Genomic DNA, 27078 nt, shown 5'->3' with positions numbered 1-27078 from the left:
GGTTACCAGAGGAATCATAACTAAACCTTAAAGGCAGAAGCACACGCTTTGCTTTGCTAACCAGTTTTCTTCTCTATGGTATCTTTGTTACCTTATCTTTAATGGAAAAGAGCTGGCACCCTTTGTATAATCATTCATAGATTCAGGCCAGTAACACTACCTTATTATTATGTTCAGCTTGCTTGTGGGTGAGCTGGAGACAGCTGTTCATATTGCCTAAGAGGCAACAGATCAATGAAAGGAAGGGAAGGACAAGTTTTGAGCTGCCTTTTTGCAACAATGTCCTTTATACAACAGAGGATATTTTTAAAGCATTGTATTGGAAAACAAAGGCTGATAATAAAGTAAAATGTTTACATAACAAACCTTTGCTGTGTTGTTATTATTAGCAAGTGCTTTTAGACTAAACCTACTTAAATGGAAACAAAAAAATATATATTTTTCTGGATACCAAAAATGCCATGAATTATAGATTATAAATCTAAGAAAGTAATTGCTGCTTAGAAAATTCTGAAAATAGGCATGTGTGAGCAAGTATGTGTGTGTACAAGTATGTGTGTGAGTGTGTGTGTGTGACATAGAAAGCAATTCCTTGAAACTATTTCTTTGTAGCTAAATTATTAAAAGATATTTTGTGATCACATTTTTAAAATGAGACTTTATGCTAAAAAATATAAGTACATATTCCTAGAAATTATTCTTTAAAATTTTTTTTTCAGTATTAATTAAGTGCCATATACATTTAGAGGGCTTGACATATAAGATTAATCTGATGTTGATTTTTGAATGTCTTATGTTTTATAATAGCTAATAATATTAATATATGTAAGCTCAAGGTGTGTAAACAATACTTTATGTATCTACCTTTGACAATTCCTGATTAGGGGGCTTCTTGTGGAAATTCAACAAGTAATAGTCAGATTTACTAGAAGAACATTTTGACATTTTGCTTAAGAAAACTTATCAAGATACTGAGGATGATCATTCCTGAATGTTAAGGTTAAAAGAAACATACAAGACATAAGTTTCTCTCTTTACATTTGTATACAAAATGCTATTTGTTTAGTTGCTGAATGTACCATCTAATACCTATTATATTTACAATGAAGCTTGTCAATTATAGATTATTAATTATATATTCTCTTTTCATATTCTGTGCTTAGAACTAATTTAACTACCAATTGCTGCTATAGGCATAAAACATTTAGGAACATTTCTGCTTTCTTTTAAGTTTAGCTTGAAATACACTACAATTAAGTATGAGTGCATTTTAGCTGCTGAAATTAGTTTGACCTTCCATCTTTTTTAATGCTTTAATAAGTCAAGACCTACAGTTTTCTATTATGACCAAATGTTCAGATTATTGGAAATTTAGTTCTTCTTTAGTAATCACAATTATTAATTTATCAACCAAATCACTTGCATAAAAAAATAACATAGAACAGCCTGGTAAGCATATATTTAAATTTATGCTAATGCTGTTATCAATGTGTTTCAAAAATCAGTTAAATTAGTTTCTGTGGGAAAAAGACCCATTTTCTAGTTCAGCTGAGTTGGTTGCCTTGTCTGAGAAAATGCCTAGAAATGCTCCATCCACCTGCCCATGCATTCCCGCCTCATTGTTGACATTTCCCGGTGTTGTGTTTAGTGGTTTCTCCCACTTTGTTGCATTCCAGAGCTCAAGGCACTTCTTTGAAGATGCAAGGCCATTCAAGTCTTCCTTACTTTGCAGCTTCACTCTAAAGGGAGAGTAAATGAAAAAGTCATGCAGTTCAGACAATTTAAATGTGGCAGCAGGAGGGCATGGGATTGCTCTCTTAGGAAGAGCTCTGAGTGATCCCTGAATCATCTGGGAAACAAGTAGAAAGTGACCTTTCTTGAAATAAGGATGAAAAAAGATCGGAGAAAGAGCCCGGATAGTCCCATATGGAAAGCAGACTGAGGTTGGTAAGAGACGATAGAAAAGTGTTTATGGAATCAACTGCTGGCACAATGCCTGATTTTGCAGCACACTCCAACAGGTAGGTGACTTTTACTGGTGGATGCTGCCATTTTCTAACCAAAGGAAACCAGATCACGAAAGTCAAAGAATCACAAGGCTTTGTGCAGCTTGACTTTCTAACATCACATGCAAGTGAAGTATTTCTCAAGATCTCAAAAAGTCTCGTCCCTGAAATAACAGTAGTTCTGCAAGTTTTGTGTTTGTTTGTTTCCTTCATCCCCATTATGTTGCACTGTAGCATATCAGTGCATTCATCTAAGTAGCCACTGAGAACACATCAGTAGCTCTATTATTTGAGCACACTGAGATCTGTTATACAGGAATAGAAACAGAGAATCATGAGTTTGGATCCATCTGGGCCTCTCTATTATTTTTTCAGTTCTCTTACATATGAAATGAAATAAAAGTATTTCCCCCCTTTTACCCAGAAAGTTTCATTTTAGGGTAGTTGGGAGAACAAATCAATGAGGATTTGATTTTAAACTAATACCTGACTAGCTGTGCCTTAACTAGCTGTGAGTACAAAGGGACATTTTCATATACTGTTAATTGTCAGTTTTCTCTTTTGCAAGATCAGGAGTGATACATGAGGATGAGTCTGTTGGGCTCATAGTGAGAGGCAGACTAAAGTTCTATCCTGACAGTGTTACTGAGATTGCCTCAGATCTTGAAGGGAAAGATCGGAAAGCTATTTGTGATGTCTGGCATGGTCACTGGGGAAATGGTAGCATGAGATCTGCAATGTTAGGATTAGATGATCTTCCAGGCTCCACTAACACAAAATTTCAACGGTGTTATGGTAATAAGACTCAACAGAAATAATGTACAGTAAAGGCTGATAGGGATGAGTGTCTTTTTCTCCTTTGCATCCTCAGCAACTAGCATATGGTTGGTGCACAAAAATAAGTATGCTTTATATAACAGAGACTGCTATGTATATTAAAGTGATGGTGATATTATAGTAAACAACTTTACAAATTGTTACACATATTTATTACACTTACTCACATTTGGTAGGTAAAATTTCACACACTCATCTACTTTTCCTCCTCCTCTGTAGTAGCACTCCAAGATGTACTCTCACTTGTATTTTCAGTCCTGGTGAAGCCTCTCTAATGGCTCCTCTGATGACTAAGAAAAGAAGATTCTTTTCTAAATGGGTCCCAAATGCTAGCCATAGTTACAGGCCTATGATTCTTTTCTCTAGCTATTTGAGACCCAGCTTCTTAGCATCTTGGATTTTTTGCCCTAAGAAGTGTCCTAAATTCATTGTATATTGGGACAGAATTGAATGAGCATATCTACAATTTTATGACTTATCAATATCTTGGTCTGAATCAAACAATATACCATTTGGAGAAGGAGCAGTTTACATAATTTGGGGGCAAAGGAAATGGATGGCATAGCATATTATCAGTTTTTAATTACCCAGCTGACATTTATTGGGCACCCCACAAGCCCTAAGCATTATAGTGGATATCCAAAGCAATAGAAATGACTTGAGACCACCTGAAGAGAAACATATCAACAAGTGTAAACACATAAGATAATTGTCTCTCCCATCAGAATGCAGTGTGAAAATTATTACAACACACAGGAATAAATCAGCAAAGATTCCTGGATGTGTGGAATCTTGAGCCAATCAGTTAATTATAAATTCTGACTTAGTCAGAAATAGTCATTTTATTTAATTTCTTCTCCAAATATTAAAGAGTATATTATGAAGATATGCTGGATGTGTGAATGAACTGAACTCTGGTTCAAAAGCTAAAATGACTTTAAAGCATGTGGGAAAAGCATGTGCCTGAAGATGACAGTATTGAAATGTCTCCCCAAAGGAGGTATACTCAGAGCTGGCACTTGGGTTATGCTAAGCAAGAATAAAGAAGTCTGTAAAGAATTCTTAGGAAGTACTTTCTTATATAACACCCTGCCAGTATCCCAGCCTTCTCTTGAAAACTTGAGGAGTGAGGGGTTGATCTGGGAAAATCTATTCAAGTAAAATACTAATAGCAACAACTTAAGAGCCTGGCATGAACACTAGTAGTAGAGGGTTGCATTACTATTTGTATGAATTATTTTAAAAACAGTTAATTTCTTAGTTTAAAATGGGCCAGGCGCATTCTCAGAGCCATTGTGTCATTTTCCATTTCGTTGTTTTAAAACTGCACCTTTTTTTTTTTCAAGATTTAACCTTTGCTAAAGCATAGGGCTAAGACACAATCACAACAAAACACCTCCCCCTTAAAACCAGTACTTCAGAGCCCTGTTAAATCAAAAGAAAAATTCTTTCTCTCCTCCCCATTCCCACAGCCCTCAGGATTTTAAATGGTAATGATCAGTTCATTTGAGAAAATGGCATTTTAGTGCTTCCCTTCACAAGCTCTTAAGGTGTATAAGGTGTCTCTTTCCCAGTGATGTGCACCTCCTTTTGTTTTCTAGCATTACTGGAACTGACCTGGCATGGATCACTGGGTGAGCAGGCAATCTTAAACACTTCTCATATAAATTACTGGTTCCTTTCCAAGTGCAATTGCTCACAGGGTAATACACCATTTTACAACTCTGATAGCAAAGTCTCTTCGTTCTACTGAGTTCCACACCCCCCACCACCAGGAAATGTACAGACAAAAAGACTGATGGAGATGTGAACTTCAGAAATGTAAACTCTGGTTCAACTTCCAGTACGTACATAGTGGGCAATTTGGAATCCTTCAATTCTTCTCTTCCCTTCTTGAATTGTCAAATATTATTTTCTTGCTTTAAAAGACACCAATGAAAATAAAAATATCAAAATAACATACTTTACATATGTAAAAACTAAAAAAAGTGAGCACTAATGAATATAGACAGCTATTAAAATGTATTTTTAAAAACTTTCCAGAAAAGAAAATAATGCTCACATTTTATGATTTATGTTTATTAGATAGAAATGACACACTGTGCTTCCATGGAAATGAAGCTCACGTTAAATAAGCACTCCTAGATGCACTGGATGCTAAAGATGGCCACATTTTCCAAACCAATGTCTTTTTTCCTGTAAACTCTAATGACAAGGTATGTTTTTACTGTCAGTTGACTTGGATCAGAGCATGCAGTATTGTATTTCAGGTTGTGGCTCTGTAAAACCCTGTAACTTTCTTTGAAGTTAAACAGTGTCAGTCTGTTTCCATGTCTGAATAACTCTTAGAAGAACCTGCCTGACCCAAGTCAACTCCTTGAAACATACTATTTCCCCATAATTGATGTTCCAAATGAATGTCCTTTCATAATAAAATGTGCTGGAAAACAAAACAGCTTTGCATCCGGCACAAGTTGCATCATAATTAAATTTTATTTTATCCCATCGAGGCATGCTAAATGTTGAGCAAAATATAATTTTAAGTAATTTGTTTGTATTCTTATCTGTAGGAGTTGGAAATTAACAGCGTTGCTAGTTTGCGTTTACTGTTAAGCCTGGAGAGCAGAGAGATTGCTTTGCAAACATTACAGTTATTATGTCTGCAGTTGGTACTCTTTGTATAAATTATTGATCAGCCAGCTTATTTTTCTTTCTGCTTAATGGATATTATAGCATAGCCGTTTACAACGCTATAGTTAAGGTTGTGTCAGCACTTCCATTATAATAAACCCTCTGTTACAGGGGTTTATAACTTGTTGTAAAAATTTGCTCTGGGCTGAAACTTGACATACAAGATCTCAGGCTAGAAGGTGGCAATTGTTCTTCTTTCAACTTTTTAAAAAATCTCTTTGTTCTGGAAGGCAATAAATAAATAAACACTTTATTCTTTACTAACAATCCATGAAATTTCTGACTTCAAATAAAACAATTTTTATAGGCTATTTGTTGGACAATGACCTCTTCTTTTAAGCATAGGAAAAGAAAAAAGACTAAGATAATAGGTTAAAACAACAAAGCATATAGAAAATCAACAGGAACTTTTATAATCAAGTAAAATACATTTCTCCTAATGCTGAAAAACTGCACAATAATTTATGCTTCAATATCAAACAAATTTTTATGCTATGACAGATTATACATCCTCTCCCCATCTCAACTATGTCTCTTGAGCAATTCATATGCCTTCATGATGATCTTCTTTAGAGGAAAGCGAGTGTTGGGTTATTTAAAGAGAAAAGAATATGACAATTAGAAAATGCCATACATTAAAAGGTACAGTTACAAGTACAATGTTTATTATAAAACTAGGGATTTAAATATCTGTCTGACTTTTTGAGCTTATTTCAGTCGAGTGCACCATTCCTTTCACAATGACCTGATTTAAGAGATGAAGGGAATTAATCTCAATTTGTATTATTCTTGTTGCTGCCTCCTTTTACAATCTGACTCTACAATGATCTCAACGTGTTTATTTTTTTAATTGAATAGTAGGCTGGGCAGCCCTTAGTACCAACCTACAGGTGAAATTAAGGACACTTAACTGGAAGTAAGTAGTGATAGGAAAGTATAACTACATTATCATGGAAAATTGACCATGTGTCGTAGAAATGATGCAGTTTGAAGTGAGGGAAGCAATTCCAGGATGAATTTATTTTATGTGTAACTATTCTTCTTGCCAGTACCCTCTCTCTTCAGTATGAGTTTATAGATTTCTCAGAATGTACCCCATGACCAGTGAAGTATTTTTTGCCACATGTCACCTTCATCCTGAACCAGGAGAAAAGGGGATGAGGATAGGTTAGGGAGGGACTAACGGTGGTGCCAAACTGCACCATTTGTCTATGGGAACTATGTAAAGGTGAATGTGAATAGACAATTGCAATGCATTCAGTAAGTATATATACACAGTCTATGCATTCCCATGGTGTAAAGCAGAACAGAGCTATTTATAACTATTTTAACCACTTCTTTATTAAGAATAAAAGTTGGCAATATAAAGTTTGAGTGCTTCAAATTATGATTTGTTCTCCTTCAGCTCCCCACCTTTTGTCCTTTGGGCAATTCGCCATCAAGCTCTCTGTGCTTGATTAGAGAATGCATCCTTAAGTCTTGTGTTGTTCTTGAGGAGAAGGAGGGCAGTGGAAAAGAGAGGGAAGGAATGGAAGTGAGAGTCACCAAAAGTCAGAAGCTGGAAGGAAAAGTGGGGAGACAGAGTCTGAAAGTATAAAAGTAAGGAAGTCTTTGCTTAAGGTAGTTGAGGTTTATCCGCTGAGCTGATTGAGGAGGCTGTGTGTCTGAGTTAAAAAGGCTTGAGACAGTCACTTGGTATAATTTCTCCATCTTCAATGATTTACTACTGAAGTGCAAACATCAATTTTGGATTCTCTCCTGAGAAACGTTTAACAAAGTCAGTGAACTACTGGTACCCTGATATCTTTTTAGATTTGCCAAACTTTGATAGCTCTTTAATAAACCTATGCTTGAAGTCTATCTTTTTTTTTTTTTTTTCCTCCTAAGGAAACAGGTCCATTAGTAAATATGTAGATGTAAAAATGATCTTCCTCTTTACTTCTCTATTGTGATATATCTTGGAATTGTTGAGAAATGCACTCTATTGTTAAAGCTATTTGTGCCGGGTGTGCTAATGCACTCTTTGATTGAGTGAATTAGCAGTCATAACAATCTGGCAGTCTGGCCATAGAAGTGTGCTCAAATTGATTTGTGTTATGGCTGGACTGGAAAATCTAGTGTTAGTTGTTTTTTGCCCTGGGGCATTGTTTGTACCAAACTCCACTTTTCATTTAATTTTCCAATACATTTTGAAAGATTGAAATGCTTGTGATCAACATTTGATCTACTTGCATTATTTAAAAAAAAAATCTGAAAGTAATTTCAGATTCCAAAAAACCTTGCTTTCAATTAGAGTAAACATAATTAGAGTGACGTCGTGCTCAGAATGGTAAATCTCCTTTTGAATCTATTAAGCATTTTATCTCCTTGTCCTGTCACTGAACGGATTCATTCTGTATCTGGAATATACATCTGTATGTTTTTGTGCATGTCTCTAAGAGAACTTGGGAAAAAGTTAAAATAATAAAATTGCAATGAATCTTTTCTTCTTGTTATTTCTGCATATGCCCAAATTGTTTCCGTTTCACTTAGTGATGCTATAAAAAGAGGATACTCTAAGCTTTTAGGAAAATTTGAGATATTCAAGAAATACATTCAGATATATATTGCCTCTAAGTTACTCCATCATTTTAGTTTTTTATATGCTATGAAATATGCATTTCTCTTTTTTCAAATAATGATATCAATTATTATATTGAAACTCTGAAGGTTTAAAGACATGACTTATCCTGGCTTTGTCAATATTTGTATCTTTCTTACAATCTTCTGCTTTGCAGTCGTTTACCAGAATTATAATGCAGCATGAATAAACCTTAAAAAATGACTATTGATTACAGAGAAAGCTTTGTGAAATCATTTAGTCAGTTTCCCCACTTGAGAAATCAGTGAATAAAATAGGTCAATAGATAAGAATGGAATGGATGTAATACAGTGCTGTGCTTCCCTGGGTTATAAAAAGGGTCAAAAATAAATCCCCATAGAATTCATGTTTTCATACTCATAAAATAAAATGATACTTACCAAATCCCAACTCTAAGTCCATCTTTCTACAGATTTATTCTTCTTTTTTAAACCACAGGTTTTGAAAGTATGTTTTTATGTGTCCCTGTTTCATTTCCCTGTCACTGCCCCTTTTAACCAAATAGGATGCCCTCATCATCGGGCTAAAGTGCCTGTTGTCATCCAGGTATTCATCGGGACTTTAGCTGCAACAGCTACTTTGTATTTTCTTACTGTCTCTTGCAACCTTACAGCTCTTCTCAAAACTGCATTTCATACTGTACTGAACTCTGCATCCTGTGCCGATTTTTGTTAAGTAATAGATAGCAAGACCTGAGACCACTCTCTCGGTTAGTTCCCATTCGTAGGGATCTCCTTGTCGGGCGGGGGTTGGGGGGGAAGGGAGGACGGTGAAAGGGAGGGGAGGGGCCAGAAGGGGGTAGAGGGAGGGAAGAAAATACCTTCCCTGAACTAGTACAAGCTAAGCTTCAAACGATATCCTAGGAAAGAAATTAAAGACTTCTTAATTAGTGCAGCAATTAAGCTTTCTTGGTAGCATTTTAATCAGCACAGGCCCTATCAAAGGACAAACAGAACGATTTGCAGGTCTTTGAATTTTAAACAGTCTTATTGATTTCAGCACAATACATCTTCACAACACACAGAGAGAATTTTCTAATATCAGTTACAGTACTTTGAGTTTTGCTTATGCAAATTGAGTGAAGGTTGGGGAAGATGAGATGGAGGGAAAGGACCTGAAACAAGCGGAGATGTAAAACAATAAACAAGCAAGACAAAAGCTCTGAAAGCTAAATATGCAATGGAGTGAGAATTCAAAATCTCTAAGTTGATTTATCTGCTGTTGTTAAATAACTGTTTGCCTTATTCATTGGCAACATTGCTCAAAAAGAAAGAAAGAAAAAGAAAAAGAAAAGGAAAGAAAAAAGATAAAACCTTCAAAGTTGTCAAGGTTTTTATTTCCTACATATTTTAATTTGTGCTATATGTCTTTTCTAATCCTATTGTTTGATCGAAGGGGACCTGAGGTCAGGGGAAGGAAGTCTGGAGAGCTCTCATTCAGGTTGGGGCAAATGTCTCTAAGCCCTGCTTCTGAGTGGAGCACGTGCTTGAAGGCAAAGGTTTCCCTACAGTAGAAAATTTGGAGTTTGCTTCGAAGCAAGGTGGGATTATGGCTTGGACTGCTATCATTACTTCCTGTCTGTAGCTTCTGAATGTGGCAGGTATTGGGTGAGTGATAGTTTAAGGAAATGTAAAAAAATGAGAATGGTAATGGCAGATGCTTGACATTTAATTCCCATTTTTCCATTTTTGGGTCTAGAACTTAACATAATGAAACTATAGTTTAGTCTTTTAAAACCATATCAAAATTTATTAAAGTTAGGCGTAGAATTCCAAAATAAAATTAGCTTTTCAGGGCTTAATACTTTCTTCCTCCCCTCCCCTCATTAACATAGTAATTTGGCATGTCTTAAAAAAGTAATATTTTCTAAAACATGCAAAAACACTTAAGGAAGTGTTATATATATTAAATATATATTCACAATATATATTGAATTCCTACTTTTAACTGATAACAAATGTGAAGACTAAAACATTAATAAAAAATATTTCTGAATGTATTACAATGCATTGGTTAACCAGGCCAAACAACTGTGTAAACTTTAGTTGTCCTTGCGGAAGTTCATGGACTTTTCTGCAACAATTGATTTTCTGAATTCTTATCTCCCAGGAAAGCCTCCTGATTTAACTGCTATGTCCCAAAAAGTTTAGTAAAATCATACACTAATTAGTCCATAGTGTCATATTTCTATTTCTCGATAGACAGTTCCTGCACTTTTTGACATTACGATTCACAGAGTTCAAAGGCTTAAAATGATAAAGAGAAATGTGATCATTTCAACACCAGAATGGTGAAAATTGTATTATAAAATTTCCCAACACTATGAACCTACTACTAATAGTTTATTTTAAAAATCTGCCAAATGCTAAAGCATTGCTTCATATCTTATAAACTTAATGAACATGTGTAGACCGGTTCAAAGGCTAACTAATTGAAGATACTTGGAGATATGAGTAGCAAATAGATTTGACCCATTTTCAAATCATATGTTAGTCAAAAACCTTGAATAAATATCTCAATGCAACAAGTTAGAAAAAAGAAGAAAAGGAAAGAGGAAGGAAAGGAGGAAGAGAGTCCAGTCTAAACTCAGCCTCATGTTGTTTTAAGCACAGCTACTCGTCTTTACAAGTCAGCTAGTGAGCTTTGTTTTTGTTCTTCTCATTATTTACAAAACATGTATTTACTGACAAATTGAAAAGGACTTTCCAAAACTACAGCAGCACTTTTCAAACATGAAAAAAACAAAAACAAAAACAAAAACAAAACTATTGTGTTGTCCAAAAAACACATTAGCAGCTGGCCTTGGGTCTTAAAGGACATGAGGATAATTGGTTACTATGTAAGACAGGTGATTTAATTACAGAGTTTTGGGTAAGAAAAGCCTTTTTCCACTTTCTAAATCTTCAAGGATGCCTTATCTCCTTGGTATCTCTAGGTTTAACAGGTATTTCTGACTGGCTTTTGGGGCGACAGTGAAGTTATTCTAAATCATCCACATCAAGTCAAGCATTTCTTTCCACAACCTATTAGGAAATATGGAATTGAATACAGAGCTTTCCATTATTCTTAAGCGATTTCGGACTGACTTTCTTCTCACCACTTGAAAACTGTCCTGGAATTTTTCACTATCTTTATATAAATAATTTAGTAGAGAAATAAAACAATCATATGCAAAAGAACGTTACGCTTTGCTTACATGTGAATTTTCCTCAAAATAATTTCTGAACAATTATGAAGTGGGGGCTGTGTTTTCATTTCTAGCTCATTGCCAAAACGCGTGGAGATGGATCCTAAATCCTTGAAGGAGAGCTCGGAGCGCTCTGGCTCCTGTTTAAGTTGGCAGGCGATTGTTAAGAAGCTTTGGAAAAAATTACCAGTCGCCGCGAACGAAATGGAATGTGAGACATGCAATCTAACGGTAGTAGTAGAAGAGAAGTAGATGATCTCCCTCTCCTTTTCCGATCGCCACTTCTGTGTCCCTGGCTTTTCCTCTCCGTCCCTCCCACAGTTTCTTTCCGTATCCTCCCCCTCCCCTCCTCCTTTCCTCGCACGCTCCCTTTCCAGTGTCTCGCGCTCTCGGAGTCTCTGCTCCGAGTTCCTGGTTGGATAATTTGGGTTAATACTAGTGAGTGAGGTTTTTGCGGCTTCAAAGGGTATTTCAAGTTTCCGGAGCTCCTCCCCTCTGCACCGTGTGACAACAACAACTCGTCCAGCCGGCAGCCTGCACTTTTCAGCTCATTTTCTCTCTGTCATTCCCCTCTCAATCTTTGATCAATGTACTTGCCAGGGAGAGCCCAAGTCCTTCAAACCTCCTCCTTTTCACCTTCATCCTTAACTTTGTGCTAGAGCGGGACCCACACAACAACAGCCGACCCTCCCCCCTTTCCCCCCCAAACCAGCCCTCGATCTCAGCCCCCGGAGAGGACTCGCATTTCGACTTGCGGGACACTTTTGTGCGTTTCTCTCCAGAGCGCCTCTCGTGCTCGCCCCTCCTGCGCTCTCTCTTTATTACCTTCACCTCCTTTTCTCCCCCTTCTCTCCCTTTCTCCTCCTCGTTCTCTCCTGGAGTTGTTGTTGTTGCCCCCATCGCTCCTTCTCCCCCCTTTTTTCCCCTTCCCCTCCCGGGGGTGTGTGGCAACTTTTCCCCTCGCTTCTCCTCAGTCTATTTCCCCTTATATGTGACCATGGCAGTGCCGGCGGCTTTGATCCCTCCGACCCAGCTGGTCCCCCCTCAACCCCCAATCTCCACGTCTGCTTCCTCCTCTGGCACCACCACCTCCACCTCCTCGGCGACTTCGTCTCCGGCTCCTTCCATCGGACCCCCGGCGTCCTCTGGGCCAACTCTGTTCCGCCCGGAGCCCATTGCTTCGGCGGCGGCAGCGGCCACAGTCACCTCCACCGGCGGCGGCGGCGGCGGCAGCGGAGGCGGCGGCGGCAGTGGTGGCAACGGAGGCGGCGGTGGCGGCGGCGGCGGTGGCAGCAACTGCAACCCCAGCCTGGCGGCCGCGAGCAACGGCAGCGGCGGCGGCGGCGGCGGCGGCGGCGGCGGCATCAGCGCTGGCGGCGGCGTCGCCTCCAGCACCCCCATCAACGCGAACACCGGCAGCAGCAGCAGCAGCAGCAGTAGCAGCAGCAGCAGCAGCAGCAGCAGTAGTAGCAGCAGCAGCAGTAGCAGCAGCAGCTGCGGCCCCCTCCCCGGGAAACCCGTGTACTCAACCCCGTCCCCAGTGGAAAACACCCCCCAGAATAATGAGTGCAAAATGGTGGATCTGAGGGGGGCCAAAGTGGCTTCCTTCACGGTGGAGGGCTGCGAGCTGATCTGCCTGCCCCAGGCTTTCGACCTGTTCCTGAAGCACTTGGTGGGGGGCTTGCACACGGTCTACACCAAGCTGAAGCGGCTGGAGATCACGCCGGTCGTGTGCAATGTGGAACAGGTTCGCATCTTGAGGGGACTGGGCGCCATCCAGCCAGGAGTGAACCGCTGCAAACTCATCTCCAGGAAGGACTTCGAGACCCTCTATAATGACTGCACCAACGCAAGGTGAGTCGCGGGGGATAGCCCCCGCCACCCGGGCCCCTTCCCACCCGCCTGCTCGCCCTGCCCTCGCTCCCTTCCCGGCGCCGCTCGCTCTGCGCGCCCGCGAGCCGCGCGCCCCGGCGAGCGCGGCCCTTTCCTCTCCCTGCTCGGGGTTCGCCAGCCGCGCCCGACCCCTGAGAAGCTGGCACCTCACCCTGCCCAGACCTCGCTCTTCGGCCCGGTCCGCCCCTTGCCCAGTGGGTCCCGGGGATGGGCTGCTGTGGGACGCGGGAAAAGCCGAGCCTCGGGGCGGAGGGGCGAGCCGGAGGAGGAAGGCGTCTTTCCTGGAGCCATAGCCCCCTGCCCCGGGCGCGCGGGGCGCCTGGAGACCCCTCTCAGCGCTGCCGTCCGCGTTCGTGCGCTCCCTAGGACCTGGGTTCCACCGCCCGCTTCCCAGCACCGACAGGGCTGATCTGTGGCGCCGAGCGCGGTCCCAGGGGCGGGGGGAGGTCGTGACCTGCTCCGCAGGGCTCGGGGAGCCGGGAGACGCGCTCCGGGTGAGGGGCCCGCTGGGAAAGGCGAGGGAGCGGGCCAGCACCCGAGGAGGGCACTTTGAGGTCGGGAGGGAAATGACCCGCGAGGCTGAGAGACCGGGGCCATCTCGGGGGATGAGCTCCGGGGAGCTGAGCTCCGAAGCCCGGAGGGGAAGCCCGTCGAGGGGAGGGGTCTGTGTGTTCGCGCATGTGTGCGTGTGTCCGCGTGTGAGTGAGTGCGTGTGCAAAGGAAATAAAGGGGTGCGGTGGCCCCGGGGCAGATGTGAGGGCAACCAGCAGGTTTTCTTCGGTAGGGGGAGGTGACCGAGTGCCCGAGACTCAATGGAAGCTGGAGAGATTAAGAAGGAAAGCCACCAAGCGCGCTCTCTCTCGATCTCTCTCTCTCTGTCTCTTTCTCTCCAAAGTGTGTTTTCTTTCTTTCTTTCTCTTTTCTTTTCTTAAAGGTTAGTAGCTTAAGCAGCGAGCAGGTGCACACTTTGCACTGGGATGCTCAGCGGGCCTGATACTCTGTTCCTTGGCTTCCCCAGCCCAGCAGAGCGCGCGCACGGAGGAGGCGGCGGGACCGGTCCCCAGCCAGACCAGTTTTATGCTAATGAACGCTCAGTGGGGGAGGATCTACCGAGAGGGGGCGGGAGTGGGGCAACTTGTCAGTTTCGGGTTAGAGATGATCATTCCACCCCCTTTCACAGCTCTGCTTTGTCCCCACGGTTCGCTGCAAGGAAGTGCAGAGGCAAAAGTTCAGAGTGGGATTCCGGGAGAAAGAGAATAGGGAAAGTTGAAGACCTGAAGCGGGCACGTGGGAACTGCGCGCAAAATTTGCGCGGAAACTTCGGTACCCTCCAAATAAGTTTGAAGATTGAGAGAAGGAGCGGAGTTGGTGTGTGCCCCCGCAGAGACAGGGAAACTTAGGTGGAAAGGAAGTGTAATAAGCAGACCAGAAGGAAATTGTGTTGAAAAAGCGCTAGCTCTTTTTTCCATGGAGAAAGACTTCTCGCTTAGTGCCCGAGAAGGCTGAGAAACGAAAAAGATTCGAATTCCAGTCCAGCAAATGTCCTATCCTGACCTAGCCAGAAATTCTTTTCCGTGTTTAGGTACCCTTCGTTCCATGGGACATGGGTGTGTTTGGGCTTTGAATCTTCGACTATTTGAGGGTAAATGCTGTGTGTGTGTGTGTGTGTGTGTGTGTATGCGCGCGCGCCCAAATGTATGGACAGGTGGCAGTAAAGATGGGGGGTAGTGGGGGTTGAGGAAGCAAGATCACTAAATGTCATTTGCTCAGATAATTGGAGCTCTTGGTCGTGCAGAATATAAAATATTTGCCCCAAATCTATTTGAATCAGGTCAGAAAAATTGTTCTGGAGTTACGAAGAAAGCTAGGTGAAATTTGAAGCTAGTTCAGATATGATAGTTATAAAACTGTCTGCCTATCCAGTAAATTGGTGAATCGCTACTATTTTTTTTCTCCTTAGTAATCAAACATCTACTCTCCTCGGAATCCTCTTTATGTGTTTCTTACAACACACTAGATACTACATAATTAAAGTCTATTTCACATACACATACGTAAACACACAAAATTGCTGGAGAAAACTTCCTTCAATGACTGCATTATAACAAATGTTATAATCAGTGTTAAACTTGATTTATTCCCTGAATTTTTGCCTAGATTTTAAGTCCTCACCATGTGGTTGGAGAATATTCTTAAAGTTATTAACTAAATTTTTTTTCAAGTTTTTTTTCCTCCTGAGGTTAACAACAGATCTGGAGTTTAAACTTGCAGAGCCAAGATAAGTCAAATACAGTGGAACTGTTTATCTCTTCACAAATATCTCATCACTACTGTAATTATGTTTCAATCACCTGGCCTTAATAATTTGCAATTACATGTGTTGCTCTAAAACCCTATTTCAAGTTATTTTTAAGTTAAAGGCAGTAAGTTTGTTTATTTAGTATTGAATTTGATCATATGTCAACTAAAAAAAGCTTACTCTAACTTAAATACATGCAATATTGTAGTAATTAACTTGAGTAGGTGTTTCATTGCAAATACTTACCTTGATTTTCCTAACTTTGCCACTGATTGAAGAAATCGAGAACTTGTAATGGAACTCTTTCACCAAATATACTGTTTACCTTATATTATTATTTTTAATGATTATAATAAGCATTATTGTCTTATTTCTTACCTTTGAAAGCTTTGAAATGTTTTGCATCTTGCATTTATAAAATTTTGATTACTTTTTTCATTCAAGTCCAGTTTATATCTTTGCTATGAAGAATCTTATTTATTCACCTAGATGTATTGATTTATTTCACTTTGGTTTCTTTTTCCTCTAGCTACTTAACAAGCTAAGGGAGTAATTTATGTAGAGTATAAGAGAAGCTGAGCAAGAAGGGAAACTATATAAAAGTACTATAGATACACCCATATATGTGTGTATATAATTTATACATGTACATGTTATAATTTGTATAAAATGAGAAACATCAAATCTTAGCACTCTCAGCTTTTTACAGAATCTATCTCTCTCTCTTAATAGCATGGAATAATAATACCAGGGATTTTGAGGAACCAAAATGATGTTACAGAAAAGTAAGGTTCATAAACTTGCTCAAAGTTTCTCAGTAAGTTAGTAGCAAACCTTAGAGTGGATTTAATTTGCTTGGGGCTATTGCATTAGTATGCTATCTATGAAAACTAGAATAAATGTTGAAGCCATCTGTCATTACCACAAGGAGATGAAAAAGAGACTATCACCTGCTAGACAGTAAAGCTAAAAAATAAAGGTCTCAAAACATGAAAGAAACGTAAGGAAATATATTTAAAAGTTGTCAAAGGGCAAAGTCTGTCCTTGATCAGCTTCCTCCAATTATTATTTTAAAACTAAACATTAGTTGCATGAACTTGGCTGTTGCAACAGAGGTCAGTTAATTAACTGCTTAACATTAAATAACAACAACAAAAAAAGAAATTATGTACACGGTCAAATCTCTGTTTGGATGAGTCAGTTCCCTTTTTGTAGATTTGGGTTAGGATTCAATTTTCCATGAATCCAGGTTTTAAAAAAGCGACCCTGTTTTATTATGTTATCTAAAATATTCATTTCTTTCATTATTGAAGATAATTTTGTCTCAGGATCTTTCAAACAAGATTGTGATGTAGGTTCCAAGTAACCATAGATTTGAGGAGTATTTAACTTAAGTAGATGCCAGTTATTCTTATATATTTTATAGGTGCATATATATATTCACAAACAGAATTCTTTTGTCTTAAAATACCATCCATGGACAAAATATTGAAAGAATTTTATGTTTCTGTAGTAATATATGAATGAAATTATAGTGTAAGAAGTACAAAATATTTTCCAATTCTTGACTCTATTTATTTATTTATTTATTTTGGTTAGGAGTTTTAATAAAGATGGCAAACCGAACCAGTCTATATTTATTTAACATTTGCCCTGTTGCCTGCTTTTCAGTGACACAGACTTATGCATTGATATAGAAAGTTTAACACAAATATAGATTCACTTCTAACAGATAATTACAATACTTGGCACAGAGAAATTAAAAGAATTGCTTCAAATGAAGAGACTCTGCTTTTGAAGTTTTTGTATTGCAGTAGATTAGTGCTTCCAATAACGCCTAATGTCTCATTTTATATCATTTCAAAAGAATAGGGCATAATTAGAAGACTAAAGCTGAAATATGAAAGTTTGCTTGGTTCCACAACTTATTTCTGTATGCTTTAAAAGTGTTAGCAAATTACACTTTAATAACTAGTATATGAATAAAATATAAGAATATTCTAACCTAGAATTTACCTTGTTCAATCAAATTATACTGCAGGGTATAAGTTGTTGAGTTATTTGGATAATCTCTTTCAAACCTATTGTTTTTCTGGGAGTTAGTCTCTCATAACATCGTAGTTATTTTTGTTAAAAGTGAACATGGTTATGATGATACTTTACTTTCTGAACTCCACATTTAATGCTCTGATGTAAGAAATTTGATTTGCACATATAATATTTTGTTTTGTGAAGCTTCAAACATTATATAAAATAAACTACACGACAGGGTTTTTTCCTCCAGAAAAATTCTGGTATTCACATTTGACACATGATTTTAAAATCTTCACTTTTTTAGTCCAAATCTGCTTTTCTTTTTGGATTATTCTACTAAATTTCACTCAAATTTCATGTCAATTACTGGGACAAATATTAGCCACCCTCTTTTTGCCTCACTATATCCCCCAACTCCCTGAGATGTGACACCCTATATTGACTAAAGTCTTGGCAGGATTTGAGCATAAATCACTCTTGTCTTTGGCGATTTACTACGTGTGATTCAATAGCATACGAAAACATAATATGCCTTATTGTTTCTCATTTGATGTTTTGTTTTTAGAATATAAGTAGCAGTTGTAAATTAGCTTAATGTGCAACCAAATAGTTGTTATTTTAAGAACAATTTGTGTTTTAACTATCAATTCGTATTATTTTATCTTTCCAAGTTATTTTACTAATTTGCTTCATAGAATTGCTTTTGTCAGTCAAGTAATATAGTCATTTAGATTGCATTGTATTAGCAACATAGAAAACAACTATTGCAAAATATAATAGGAAATTAAACTCTCACAGGTTGTAAACTGTCTCCCTTTGAATCCTTGTCTGAAGAAATTAGTTTGAACTATGCCTTCTAAATAGGTACAGGTGAGTCATCTAGATTTCATTAAACATTTTTATTTTAAGGGTTTTGTTACTTGGTTCTTTTAAAAAGTTAAACTTTGTTTGAAATTATCTTTCAAGTATTTCCTTTTCAGCTTGTTCACCAAAAACAACAACAACAACAAAAAGTCACATCACGTTATATATCTTTAGAATAACAGGAAATGTAAAAATTGATATTATTGGCTTGGGTATTGAAAAAGGTAATTAAGATAAAGTTTTATCATTTTATGTTTGAATTGTTATAAAAATAGAATGACCTTAGCATATGTCAGCATGTGCCATTTTCTTACTGAGGTAATGCATTGTGATTGGCCAGTTTGAGAGATGTATATGTGTGTGCGTGCGTGTGTGTGTGTGTGTACACACGTGTCTAAATACTACATATTACATGTAGTATATTAATAGATGTATATAGTATATGTAGTTTGAATATTCTAGCTAAGAATACAATTATATTTTCAGGCTTTGGGACTGCATTAAGGAGACCCTTCTCTATTATGTTTGTTATGTTCAATAATTAAATTTTTAATGAAGAAAACTATGAATTAAAAGCCCACCTAATGGAGCTCAGATAAGTGTAATAGCAAAGGCTCTGATCTGCACAGATAATGTACATCTCAGGCATAGCGAGGCTATGTGCAAACATTTTGTTCAAATTTCTTGTTTCCGTCTTTTCAATTTGCCAAAAATATTTCTAGTAAAAAATAATTTTTGCTATTGTGGCTGTCTCATAACTAACTTTTATTTGCTGATATTTGCTTTTTAGCAAATGTCACATACAGGAATGACTTCATTAGGATAGTATGTTAGTTTACCAAATTATTGCTTTGGAAAACAAGAATACCAAGGATAAGATATTTATATTTGGTCCACTAATTAGTTATTATTAGATTAACTGTTGGATTACTTTATTTGTTATATCTATTTTTTTTAGGGCGGTTTCTGAGAATTTGTTAAGAGTGTATCCAGTGTTGCTAGTTTTAGGCAGCTAATAATTATCTTTATATACAAATGTACAAATGACAATGAAAAGAATTTTCAATCCACTATAAATTAGTTATTAGACAATCAATAAAAAGGTCATTATTTTTCAAATTAATGATACAATTAAAATTAGTTTAATGAATAGCAGATAAATGTCCAATTTAAAAATATATGTCACATCATGTATAATGACCCAAATCACCACTTGACCCAAAGTCAAGGACCTTGAACCAAATGCATTTAAAATGTATTGGTTTATTTGGACATAGATTTCCTTTATAAGAGAAAAGCATTCAAATTCACCCATTAAAAAAAATCATCTTTCATTCTTTCTAAATTGAACACTACATTTGCCAATGACTGCATTGTTTAAAAGGTGTGGTCCTTTTGCTTTCTGATCCAAATTGGCTTGGAATCGATCCAGGATTTCAAGCTGGGATTCTTCTGCACATTTAAATGTATGTGACTTGATTGGAAGTTGTCAAAGACAACTCATTAAACTGGAGATCTCACTATGTCATTGTTTAATTGGTCTTTTTTTGTTGTTATAAGTATATTGAAGTGTCGTAAACTACAAGCACAGCGAAACACTGAATAGCCAGTTACTTATTTAAAAAGTTTTAGAGAATGGTGATTGATACTGAGAGAGAGACAGAGAGAGAGAGAGAGAGACAGAGAGAGAGAGTACTTAACTGAAGCATCTATAACAATGTATTATATAGGTTGAATACAATACCTGGAATACATTACATTTTTCTAGCAGGAAGTCAAAGTGAAATAAGCCAGGCACAGAAAGACAAATACTGCATGATATCACTTACATGTGGAATTTTAAAAAGTTGAACTCATAGATCCAGAGAGTAGAATGGTGGTTACCAGGGGCTGGAGAGCTGTTGGTCTAAGGTTACAAAATTTCAGTTAGATAGGGAGAAAAATTTGTACAATGTGGTGATTATATTTTCTATGATTTGAAAAATATAAATAAATATACTTTGATTTGTCTGTAAGTAGATCTTTAAGAATCCTGCAGTGGATTTTGAAAATAGCCTATATCTTTGACAAAAAAAAATATGGATATACTTTTAAAGCATGATTTTCATGAAGCAAATACTGCAATAAGCCACATAGTATATTGGTTGATGTTGATTGGTAACATTGAATAATTGAGAAATGTTTTTGTTTCCTTAGCATATATGAATGGTATATGAGTGGTAAACATGAAGTATTAAAAAGTCACAGTGCTAAATGATCTTTTAATTTGTATGGTATCGAATGTTTCTAAATAATTAGATTGCCTTTCCAGTTACAACAGGAAAAAAATAACCTTATTTTTCTTCAAGGGCAAACAAAATATATCTTAAGAAAGAAAGTGTGCTAGTTGAAAGGGAGATATTTTATGGAAGCATATAGAAGCATTTGCAGTAAATACTTATTAATTCCATTTAAGGGACACTGGTCATTTCTTAAGTAAAGGCAATGAAAATAAATCTCTAGAATATATTAACTAAGAAATACTGTATTACATTCACTTATCAGGCAGATGGAGTATTTTGTTAAAATCTGAAACTGTATCCTGATATTTTATTAATAGCAACAGTAAATGGGCTGTTATATTCATAGTGTTATATTTTAAAAACATATTGTTTATATATGAACAAAGTAAATCACTTAAGGTATACCAAATCTTTGAACCCATCATAGTTCTCCTAAAATATACTGATGCATTCAACAGTATTACTTTCCATTTTATGTTTCAAATTTAGGATTTTTATTTAACTTGATTCTTCAAAATGATATTACCTTCTTGAGTTAGGCACTTACAGTTATTTAACTATTAACTTACAGTTAAATAGTGCCTTTTGATTTTAAAAGAGTAAACTGGAACACTTTCATTTTTCATATTACCTGTCACACATTTTATATGAGGATGGATGTTCTTGTGTGTGCAACAAGTGTAAAATTTTTATCAGTAATTTAGAGAACCCTGTGGTGGATTTTTTTATATGTATTAGCATTAGCTCATTTGTACTCTATAATTATGCTTTAAATAATTGTCATACATTTGGTAGAAAAGCCTTTACATACATGTATATGTGTTGTGTAGGAATACATTCACACAGACACATGCAAACATACATACACACCTGTAGGATATAAGGCCACAGGACAAATAACAGGAAATTACAGTTGGCTTTAATTTTACCTTTTTGTAATTCATAAAAACATGAAACAATATATGAAAAAACAGTTCCTATTTTACTGAATTACAACAGAAAAAATAGAATTAATTTTAGAGTTAAAGAAGTAGTTTATACTTAAACATTTTAAATATTTAATATTTAAGGCTATATGGTTATTAGGGCAGTGATTAAAAACATAGCTTAATTTTCCTAAACCTTTTTTATGATAATGTACTTTAAATTCTCTGTTTAAAAATATATGTATAATAATTATTTTATTTGTATAAATTAGATATTAATGATTGGGTATTAGAATCTGTACATTATTAAATGACACTAAATGTGCTTGATGCCCTTGGTCTATTTCTTTTATTGGTTTATTTCATTGCTTCTTGCACTTAGAGCAAGCATATCCTTTAGAATCAGTGAATAAATGATAGGAAAACAATTTCATAACATAAAGGAAAAGAGACTCTTCTAAAAGCTTTGCCATCAATGAAATGATTTAGGAATGAGGTCAGTGGGTTAATCTGCAGGTCTACATAAGAAGATGTGTATTACCACTTCTTGCAGTGGACTATAATTGTCTTTGAAAACACCTAGTAAAGATCCAGTTAAATTGAAATAAATTACTTTCTCAATAATTCCAAGGCATATGTCAAGTCATTACGTCATCGGTAAGAGTGCAAGCATGCATACATTTTTTGCAATGTAGAAAGATACTTATAAAACAGTGATGACTTAAAAGTTTCTGCTTCATCTAAAGCTTATGGAATTAGAAAAACTTTGTACAAAATATAAAACCTTGTACACAGTATTTGGTAAAAAGTTCATCTTTGCATTTAGATATTTACATAAATACAAATATTTCACATTACTTTTTGCATCTTCTGGTAGGAAAAAGTATAAGTAAGTAAAATAGTTTCAAAATATTTTATGATTGTCATTTCTGACACCTTTATTCTTACCCTCTAAGAATGCTCTGATAAGTTTATACTGTAATCAAAGATGAATATATGTCTGCAGTTCACTGATTGTTTTCTTACACACTGTGGACAGTATGGTACATGCAGATTTGAACTTGTAGCCCAGGAACATGCTTCCATGCTTCAAATTGCCAAAAGACCCCCAGGGACAGAAAGTTGACCTGCTTTTATGAAACTATAGAATTACATTTATACAAGTTACCCCATGGGAAAGGAATGAACTGATCTCAATTCAAACCTTAATATTGGAGCCTTCTGGGTCAAATTTGATTTTTCTTTCTGTTAACACCTGTTTGGCTACCATATTTAGTACCTTGATATTCTTAGGAAATTAAAAAAAATATTATTCATCAGTGATACTTCACAGTTCAGCCAAAGTGCCATCAAAATTTTGCAGCTATTTAAGTTTTCTCATGCTATTAAAATGTTACTTTTTAAAGCAAAATTCTTCCTTTTATATATACATTCTAGATTTAAGGAGTTTAAACAGAAATTTAATTAGATATATAAACAATTATTTTGTACTTTTTAATCAATTTCTTTTTACTAATGAGTCAGTCCAAGTAGGAGAAGAAACTTTTTCAGGACATTTTCCTAGTTATAACATTTCCAAATAAGGATTTTTCTAGGAATATATTTAATTTTTCTTACAGTCACATTTTAAATGGTTATGTACCTAATTTTGCTTTTAGTTGGACCATCTGACAGGGTTTCCAGAATGCTGCTTTTGCTACTACTAATAATAAATGAAAGTGGTCACTGATAAACTGGATGCATAAAAGATATTTTTATTTTAGCTGGATTCACTTTACTTATGTGAAATGGACCTAAGTTGGACAACTGAAGTTAACAATTTGTTCCAAATAAAGAAAAATTTAGGTGTGTAGTAGTTTGCTTAATTTCTGGACTATGCTATGTCATATAAGTGCAAATGGATAACTAATATAAATGGGTAAGGTCATAGCATCTCTACTTGTTTGACAGTATTAAATGACTACCATTAGATTATAGAATCAAGACCTACTTCTCCATATAGAATGACTTGTTCTCAATGTTATATACACAAAAAACATCTTATAGATGGTAAGGCAACACAGGTATATGCTATTACAATTATGATGTTTAAATAATTCCATCATTGGGTTTTGAAATTGAGGTGAGCAAATTCCTTTTCAAATTAAAAATTAAAAATAATTCCAAAGACTTTTTACTTTTTTCTCACTTGACATTGAATAAACCCTTTGGATAAGTGGTTATTGGTTATTTCCCAATAAGAACCAAACATAAAAGTCCCTAATAATAATTATACTAAATCAATTCTTGGAATAGAGGAAAAATATTAAAATTGCCGATGGAAGGTATACCACTTTCCTTACTATCATAAGTCATGATCATCTAGGAAAAACTCTTTGGAGTTTTAAACATGCATTGTTTATTCTTTTTCTGTTGGCTGCTAAGTGTCAAGAAAACCCACAAACACTTATTTTCACTGTAAATTAACATTTTTTCTGCCTTGACCTTATACTTACCATTTCAATGAAGATGAAAAATCATATCAGTTCTTTGGCTGTTTCCTAGTATCACTTGATGCCATATTTATAAAATACCAGTATTTAATTATATACCTAATTTCATTTAAAAGTTTACCCCAACTAGTTTCATGGTGATTTAACATGGCTATTGCACTTCACTCTCTCTGTGATGGAAGGACGGAAAGTAAGTAGATCATAAGATCATTATGTTGGTCTTAGAAATAATCTATTTCAGAAAAGGCAATCTAATCTGACTTTTGTAATGGTGATGATATGAAGTTTCTATGACCTTTTTTGTCTTTCAGAGGCACTTCCTAGCTCTCTTTCCAATAATGATTGATGTTACACACCACATGAACTGGAAATAAAGACACGTTAAAAACTTTTGCTATAAAATGCATGAGAGGAGAGGGGAAGTTTTATTTTGTAGCCAATCCTCTGAAAGTAGAGTAATCCTTATTACTGCACAGAATTGTACACAATACTCAAAACAGGAAGCTTTTAGACACCAAACTGAATTTCATCTTCTTGAATACTCTTATCATCCAAATTATCGTCATAACCCACCCTTATTTTTTTTGAAACTCTAGTGAAATTGTGCATGAAATAGAAACATTTTACCATGAAACTTACCTATAAACAGCTAGCCAAAAACAGACCAAAATCTGGATTTTTGAGCTATTGATATTTAGAACAGACCTCTTAAATTCAAATTTGTGAAATATAATACAATTGTATTTAATTACAGTATTTTATTCCAAGCTTAGGAAATAAAATTAAAATGGCATATTTGATCTGGAGTAAACTTTTTGCTCTTTTTTTTTGGAGAGTGGGTTAAATAAGGGCCCATGACAGGAATGCTGTTTGTTTTTCACAAAAGTTGTTTGTGATTTCAGGTACCCTTGGGAAATCTCTTGATCAGTTTCACATCTGTTCCTGTCAAAGTGGGTGCTAAGATACCGGTCACCCAGCAACCATGTCCAAGAGGGAATTGGGCCGATAATAACTTCAAAAAGGAATGACAGATGCTAGATTAGGATGAAAGACAAAACGCATGAAAAATGAGCTTGTTAGAATCAAAAATTTGTTCAAGCACCTTTATGCAAATTAAATGAATATTGAATATTTGCATGCAGTAATTTCTACTTTTTCATTTGATTGAAAAGAAAAGAATAGTGCATTTAAACTCACAAATGTGACTTCTTTCTTGTGTACTAATTAACATACAAAGCAAAATCTCTTTTTAAAAAATCAGATTAGCCACCTGGGTTCTTAGAGCTCCACTAAGTATATTACAATGTTTTTCTTACGAAAATGGTGCTTTTAAAGAGGACTTGGTTTATCTAATTTTTAAATAATAAACAGTGCCATGTGAATTAAGATTATTTTAGATGAATATAAATCCATTTCTTGAGAAAGCCTTTCCAAAGTAACCTTATCCTGTTGTCCTTGAAATTGGTTAATGTACATTAATAAAAGATCACTCAAGATGAGTTCACACCAAAAGCACAGGCTTCTCATTGACTGGTTAAATAACAATGCATTAAAGTAAAGCAGAGTGGTGTGCCCTAAAAGAAAGTAGGCAGAAAGATCTCTTCAAAATTTAAGATGCTCTTTGATACATTACCAGTTTTTCTATTGAACTGTTCAAATACTAATCAGAATTTAGAAGAGCCTGATAAAATGTAGTGATTGAGAGAGGTTTCTGAGTCTTGGTTTAGCAATGTCTAATGTGGTCACGTAGAGAAATTGATTTTCTTCAGAAATTAATTAATTTTTCATATCGCCCTAAGCTGCAGTTAAAAAGAGTGCATACTTGTCTGTTTTTTCCAGAAATATTGCCTAATCATATTAATACCATTGCCCCAAGGATGAAAAGATAATTGTACAAATGCATTTGGAAATATGTATCACTGAGTATTTATGATTAAATTATGCAAATGACCCAGCTCTCATCCTTTCCAGACCCAGATTGTCTAATTAGGATTGATATGCTGAATAGATGTTCCAGAATTTGAATACAAGCATGTCCAAGGAGCAGAAAATTGGAAATGACAAGGCTGAAATCCAAAGAAAAGTGTCTTTCGTTTCTATACTTTGTTAATGTGCTGTTAGCAGTTGAGGGTTTTTTCCCTCCCTTTGGCTATTTTGTGACTCATATGTCCTTATTACAAGTATGCAAAACGAATTGAACTTTAGCCAATAGCATTTTATTTGTATTTGGTGATTATTTAAAAATAATCTCTTGGTCATTCAAAGGGAACATCACTATTCCTTTGCTCCAAACAACATAAACTTATCCTTAATTGGGTGGCTTTCTAAAAAAACTTCCTCTGAATTAGGATCATAGCTTTATTTCAAAGCTAGCTCTCTAAACTTAATGGTATACCATAAGGATATGTTTCTTGAATCTATAGTTAATTTGTTCATTCATTCACTTAAATGCTTGTCTTCTTGTAGTTGGAGAACACTGTTTAAGCAACAGTTCTGATTAGGAAAAAAAAAAAAAAGCAGCACTTTAAATGTAACAATGTTTGAATTTGAGATCCTCAGCAGGCTTTCTCCCTCATTGATTACACTCATTCATCTCAGATGGAGGGGTGGTCGCGAAGAGCAAGGAAGGGACTGAACTGTCAGGACTCCAGCCTTTGTTAAGCAGCGGGTAGTCACTGCCTCTGAACTCGGCTGGCTCCTGCTTCCCATCTGCAGGATGATGGATTGCTGTGTTTAATACATTTCAGCTTTTGTCTGTCATAGTGTGGACAGACAGTACTATCAGTGATTTCAACAGTGATTAGAAAACCGTTTCAAACCACTCCTATTGGCCAGACAGCTTCCAGGAATGTTTGATGAAACATACTCATTGGTACTCTCGCCATGTAAATGTGTAGTTTAACTAGGCAGAGATTGTACACTCACT

At 36.5% G+C, this 27078-nt stretch overlaps 1 protein-coding gene across 2 annotated transcripts in view; it reads left to right on the top strand.

Annotated features, from left to right (window-relative positions):
• The first annotated feature begins 8911 nt into the window (after positions 1-8911).
• Positions 8912-27078, top strand: part of DACH1 (dachshund family transcription factor 1) — a 438934-nt gene continuing 420767 nt past the window's right edge. The window contains exon 1 of one of the 2 annotated variants that reach the window (XM_007960558.3): positions 8912-13216. In XM_007960558.3, the coding sequence (XP_007958749.3) occupies positions 12360-13216 (857 nt within the window). In that variant the 5' untranslated portion in view covers positions 8912-12359. The remainder of the gene's footprint in view (positions 13217-27078) is intronic. The other variant, XM_007960560.3, reaches the window with a different exon arrangement.

The sequence above is a fragment of the Chlorocebus sabaeus genome, chromosome 3 (assembly GCF_047675955.1).
Source record: "Chlorocebus sabaeus isolate Y175 chromosome 3, mChlSab1.0.hap1, whole genome shotgun sequence".
In the NCBI taxonomy this organism is placed as follows: domain Eukaryota; kingdom Metazoa; phylum Chordata; class Mammalia; order Primates; family Cercopithecidae; genus Chlorocebus; species Chlorocebus sabaeus.
This window is presented reverse-complemented; position numbering and strand designations above follow the sequence as displayed.